A 5,697-nucleotide genomic window follows, 5' to 3' on the forward strand; every position below is an offset into this window, starting at 1 on the left:
GCTTGGCTGCAGCTCTGAAAGAGCATTTAAAATCGCTCGAGCCTTCTCCACACATTCTGGAACCTTCCCCCCAGTGCTTTTAACCTGAGCTTCATTTTTCAAATGTTCCACAGGGCCCAGGGAAATCATTTGTCACCAGAGTTTCCCATCTGCTACCTACAAGCTTAGTCTTCACTGGAGATTTGCTAAAACAATGCACACGGTAAGGTCTGCATTTGGATTCCCTGAATCCAACAAGGATTAGAACTAATTCTGAAAGATCAGAGCTGTGAAAAGGAGCCGGAGGGCTCTGCAGGGCCGGGCTGGCCAAGCCACTTCTCCTGTGGTTTCAAAAGCAGCAATGCAGAAACATACCAGCCAGAGGAAACAGTCTGCTCCGCAAGGATCTGGCTCGATCTTGGTCTCTCTATTCTTTCGTTTGTACACATTAGGAGTAGCATGAAAAGCTGAAAAAATAATAGTTATCTTTACTATTAGCACCCTCCAAGAGCCTCCCCACACACTGCAAGGGACAGGGCAGCACGAGCTCAGCAAAGGGAAGTGGGAGCCTGAGGCAGGCAGCAAGATCCCCGAGCAGCTATTCCGGCATTGGGGAATAGCCAATTGGGGACTCCAACCCATGCTCCAACTTGTGATGGGGACTTGGCAGCAGTGGGGGAACACTTGGGAAGGAGAGGCCATAGGAAAAAGATCTGCTTTCAGACTGAAACAAAAGGACCACATGATCTTAATATTACATCTTTTAATAAATAATTCACTGGAAAGAGTCCTGTGACTTTCCAAAGAAGCCCTTAGACCTGGGAAACAGCAGGACCAACAGCATCCAAAAGGCTTTGGGCAGGACAAACCGCAGGAACATGACTAAGATGAAGCTGTAAGTTCCAGTGAAGTAACAAAACACAGGGGCATGTCCAGACTTTGGAAGTGAAACATTCATGCCTTTCCCTGATGAGCTTCTGCAAAGCAAGAGTGAAGTCTGGTCATGGCACAAACTGCCCGGAGGCTGGAGCGCGGAGCAGTGGTGGAAGCGGGACGGCCACGCAGGTCGGTCCCGGCCGTCTGAGGAAACGAGTGGAGCCGTCTGGGTAAAAGGCTTCTGGGCACCTGTGAGCTCCTAAGGCTCCAGTGCAGCCTCCGGGGAGCCACCACCCTCTAAAGGCTGCGGCACAGACACTAAGCACGGCGGGCAGAGGCACGAAGCACTGAGGAAAACCGAGGAGAGAAGGGCTCTAGGGAAGCGTCCGGCCGAGCCTGCACTTACGATGCAGAAAGCAGTCGTACTTGAAGCAGCGGCGGCAGAAGAGGGTGTGGAAGGAGTGCAGGGACTGCTCCCGCTGCACTGACTTCGCGCACGGCCCGTCTATGTTGGGGGTGCACTGCGGCGGCAGCACGTTCGGGTCCGACACCTCCGTGAGCTCCCGGTACCTGCGGACACAGACACCCGCCTCCTGTGGGACACGTCACACAAGCAGTGACCGTCTGGGGCAGCAGCTCCCTGGCCCAGGTACCTGGAGGCTAAACTGAAGCTGCTCTGCTGGCGGTGCCTGCAGCCAGCCGAGCTCTGCTTTCTGCTCGGGGCACAGCCCTGTTTGCTGACATACGGATTTCAACTGGCTAAGACAGGGAACAGACAAGAGCAGCACAAATCTACCTCTCTTTCATATCCTCTGGGAAGCCGTATTCAGGAAACATAGAAGAAATAGCAGTGAATATCATGTCATTTGGAAACCGCTTCTTTGAACACTTCTTGTTACCTAAGAAGAAGAGGAGAGACAATTCCTCAGTTAAGCCGGACATGAACATGTCTTTACTTCTTCCACAATCATTCCAGTAGGTGTTCAGGATCGCATTTTAAGAGGTAGAAATGTAATCCCATATACAGTGGATAAACCTTTTGCCCTGCAGCTAGGCCAAGGCATTTCTAGATGCAGCTGCCACTTTAGAGCTGCAGAATCCCAATGGAAGCACTAACGACTTCTTAAGGACTTAACGACTTCTTAAGGACCGTCATCACTGGTTTTACCAAAACAGGATTTGCAGACAATGCTTTTCCACCTTTACAAAAGGCCCTGGTATTTGTGCTACCCGTATCACCACAAACCAAAGACAAAGGCAAAAATAGCAGTCAGCACTCCTAAGGTCATGCAGGACACAAGAAAAACCCCACAGACCAGAGCTATCTCTATGCAACAAGAGCTCCAGGTGGCACAGGAGAGGGAACAGGAACAAATACATGGAAAATGGGTCTGGAAGGGATTTGAAACTGTCCGCCTTTGCCTACAGCAGAATCAGATCTACCAATTTCCTGGCAGGTGCCTGCCAGGCCAGCACTTGGAAACCTCCAAGAGCAGAGCTCCCACAGCCTCCTCAGATAACACCCACTGCTGCTAATCTCACCCTGACAGGGTTTTCCAGATGACTCATCTGGCTTTTTCCTCAACACACTCCAAGCTGGTGACTTCCGTCCGAGGGGATGGTGAGAACAACCAACTGCCCCCCCTGCTTTCAATGACCAGAACCTGCCAAGCAGGTCGCTACCCTCAGTGACACATTAACAACCAGGCTGGGCAGGATGGAAACGTGACCAACGGAACCCCAGTTTCTGTGGCCAAACCCACCTTCCACTGCAATTCGCTTTCTTTTCCTTGTGACTGGCAGCTCCTCTTTCCCATCCTCCTGTTTAACCTCAGAATCATTGTGTCCCTCCTCTTCCTCGTCTGAGTACTGATTGAGGGCATTCACCAGCTCCAGGAACACAGCATCGCTGATGAGGACTGACCCCGAAATCATTTCTGCAACACAGAGATGTCAGACAGCTTGTGGCAGTGCCGTCCTCTTCCACGTTCCTTATGGCGGTAAATCACAAGCCAGCCACACGACGCGTTTTGCAACCAGAACCTTTCTCTCAGTCTTGAAGAGATAGGTGGGATTTTAATGCTAGAGAGTCACAAGAGCAGCGTGTACCATTTGTGCCATGTGAAGACAGGGCACACCAGAGCCTTTCACTGCTCTCCTCCCTCCAGGCAGAGGTTTATGATGGGGTAGGCAGCACTGCAGGGAATCACACTGCTCTGCATTTCTGAAAAGCCTGATTGAAGTCTTGACTGAGGTCACAAGCAAAGCAAAGTTGCTGAGCTCCTCCTAACACATTGTTCAGCATCTCGGAGCACGTGAACCCCATGAACAGGAGCCTAGAATGGGCAGGATATCAAAAGCCAGGACTGTGTCCTTGCAAACTAGAACAGCAGGCATGTTCCTGGGTTTCTGCTCTAAGAGCTCCCACAGAAATGCTGGTTACTGCTGCCACCTTTTGACTCCTTAACTACTTTGATATGTTATTTGCAAGAGACTGAATGGACAGTGCTGACTCTTCTTACCTTCCTCTCCATGGACTTTCCCGTCATAGTTATTAATAAGTTCTTCAATGAAAGTTTCATCTTCTTCCTTCACCTCATCCCCCATGTAAGGGATATTGCACAGAACAGTTTCATCCTCCACCTGCAGAGGTCAGATACAACTCAGAGCAGCGGCACCTGCAGACTGGTTGAGGCTGCTCCTGCCCATGCGGACCCGCGGACCCGCAGACCCGCAGCACAAAGCAAAGCTTCGCCCTCCCCAGCTGCACTTTCAGATGCCTCATCCCTGACATTTCACTGTTATCTCGTGCCAGCAGCATAAATCTGACCCCTGGAAGTGCAATTTGCTTTAAAAAAAGAAGAGCAGCGCCTCCAAGGCTTGCAGAAACTCAGAACCATGCACCCTGCCAGGAATAACAAACAGCCAAAACATGTCAGAGACATTGTGCTCAGGCAGAGCAGAACTGGAACAGCAAAAGGCAAACCGGTAACTCGCTCCCAGAGGAACACAGCCAAAGCTGAGGAGCGTTCTCATGTTAACCACAGGAGCAAGGACATTGGCTCTCCATTGCCATGGCACCACTGGCTGGCTCTGCGTTACAGCCGCTGGTCTCGCACCGCTCCCCGGTCTGCAGCGCAGGGGCGGCTGCCCCACAGAGTGCAGGGACACATCCACACCCCAGAGCAGGCAAAGGGCCAGGCACAGGCCAGCTGCTTGCTTAACAGGTAATCTTAACAACATCACACCAAAACCTGCATTTAAATCGCTCCCTTTTCTGACACCATAGAGGAACTAGCCCTCAGTAACACCCTTACAATGAGACCAGCAGGGTAATCCAGTCACAAAGGAAAGGAGCTGCCTAAGAAATAAAACTCGTCATTGAGAAGGGAAGAAAAATCTTCAGGGGTTAAAAAACCAACCCACCAAACAACAAACCATATCTACTCCTTGAATCCTCTGAAATAACAGCGACCCTATAAGGAGACAGCACAGATACAAGGCTGTTTCATGGGACACAATAAGACAACCAGTTTCCATCATCTCTTGAGCAGACATCGCTTGACACAAGTAGATTGAAGAAGGCTCAATCACTCCACAGCCATGTCACACAAACTGCCCCAAGCCCTTGTGCCCCAGAGCCTCCCTACATACCATGAAGTTCTGCTGAAGCGGGGACCAGGAGTACATAATGGGCACCAGTGCCACCGTGTTCAGGGTCCTCATGTACAGCGTCTGGCTGGGAAATCCTGGGAAGATGCTCTCAACTGTACACTGGAACAGGAGGACAGAGGGCAGTGAGGAAACAACCGACCGTGTCCACACAGCTCCCTGCAGAGCCCCACTTCCACTCCTGAGCCCCTTTCCCTCTCCACACCTGCTTGAGGAACGGGTGCCCGCTGACGGGCTTCATCAGCTGCACCGGCTGCACACGGAGCTTCTTCCAGTCTTCATTCAGGATCTGAGTCTTCTCGTGAACCTTCGCAAAGTTGGCCACAAACAGAGCCTGCAGTGAGGGAAAGCAGCACTCAGAGCTTAAGGAATCACACTGAGAACATTAAAACTCTTCAAGAGGTGCTGGTTTGAGCATCAGAAACAAATGCAAGGCAGAGCATCTCAAACTGATGATAGTTCTAGAAAGAATTTGAAGTAAACTCAGCACTGGGATAAAATTCTGCTGAAAGTCTTCCCAACAACCAGCAGCTTTTGGTACCTCCTGATCACAACCAACCTCCTCTAATATCCTGCCTGTGAGGAGAGGAGCAGCAGAGTCCCCTGCAACAGGGAGACACTTGAAAGACCAACTGGAGATGACTCCGCTTTTCTGCAGCGGCACAAGCACCTCACCAGCACGACGTACAACACTGATAACGCAGCACCAGGAGGAGCAGGAACCCTTCCAATTTACCCAGCTTGCAATTGCGATACAGCTGAGCAATCCGCAGGATGAAGCACCCACCTGAGAGCTGCTCAAGTGCTACCAGCTGAGACATTTAGGGGATACCCCTTCAGCCAGAGCCGTCGTTACCTTAGCTCCCATGTTTGCCTGGAACCTCTTGAGCTGCCGGAGGCGCATGTATTCAGACTTGACTTTCCTCTTCCAGTAAATGATGCACTTGGACGTCGGAGGAGCAGCAATTTCCATTTTCCTGGAGAAACGCAGAAGGAACGAACATCAAATAACGGGGAAAAACGCGCGAGCCGCCAGAGAACAGACCCTGCGGGGCTCAGCCGCGCCGGGGACTTTAACTCGGAAAGAAAAACCGTGTGAACCGCGGGAGTTCCTGTTTGCGAACACACGGAGCGCACCGAGAGGCCCGGGCGCCGCGCGCTGACCGGGAC

The 5,697-nt window shown here is 51.5% G+C and overlaps 1 protein-coding gene across 1 annotated transcript in view; it reads right to left on the reverse strand.

The window, feature by feature from the left end:
* The window catches only part of LOC104411083 (histone-lysine N-methyltransferase EZH1-like), a gene marked incomplete at its 3' end in the record, with an annotated part of 5,879 nt that extends 341 nt beyond the window's left edge, over window positions 1–5,538 (reverse strand). The window contains exons 1-8 of the mRNA XM_010021422.1: window positions 5,384–5,538; window positions 4,733–4,861; window positions 4,510–4,629; window positions 3,378–3,498; window positions 2,619–2,792; window positions 1,652–1,754; window positions 1,262–1,425; window positions 355–446 (exon numbers count right to left, since the gene is read on the reverse strand). Of these exons, the coding sequence (XP_010019724.1) occupies window positions 355–446; window positions 1,262–1,425; window positions 1,652–1,754; window positions 2,619–2,792; window positions 3,378–3,498; window positions 4,510–4,629; window positions 4,733–4,861; window positions 5,384–5,500 (1,020 nt within the window). The remainder of the gene's footprint in view (window positions 1–354; window positions 447–1,261; window positions 1,426–1,651; window positions 1,755–2,618; window positions 2,793–3,377; window positions 3,499–4,509; window positions 4,630–4,732; window positions 4,862–5,383) is intronic.
* Window positions 5,539–5,697: the final 159 nt, after the last annotated feature.

This window comes from Nestor notabilis, unplaced genomic scaffold, assembly GCF_000696875.1.
Source record: "Nestor notabilis isolate BGI_N333 unplaced genomic scaffold, ASM69687v1 scaffold23650, whole genome shotgun sequence".
NCBI lineage: Eukaryota > Metazoa > Chordata > Aves > Psittaciformes > Psittacidae > Nestor > Nestor notabilis.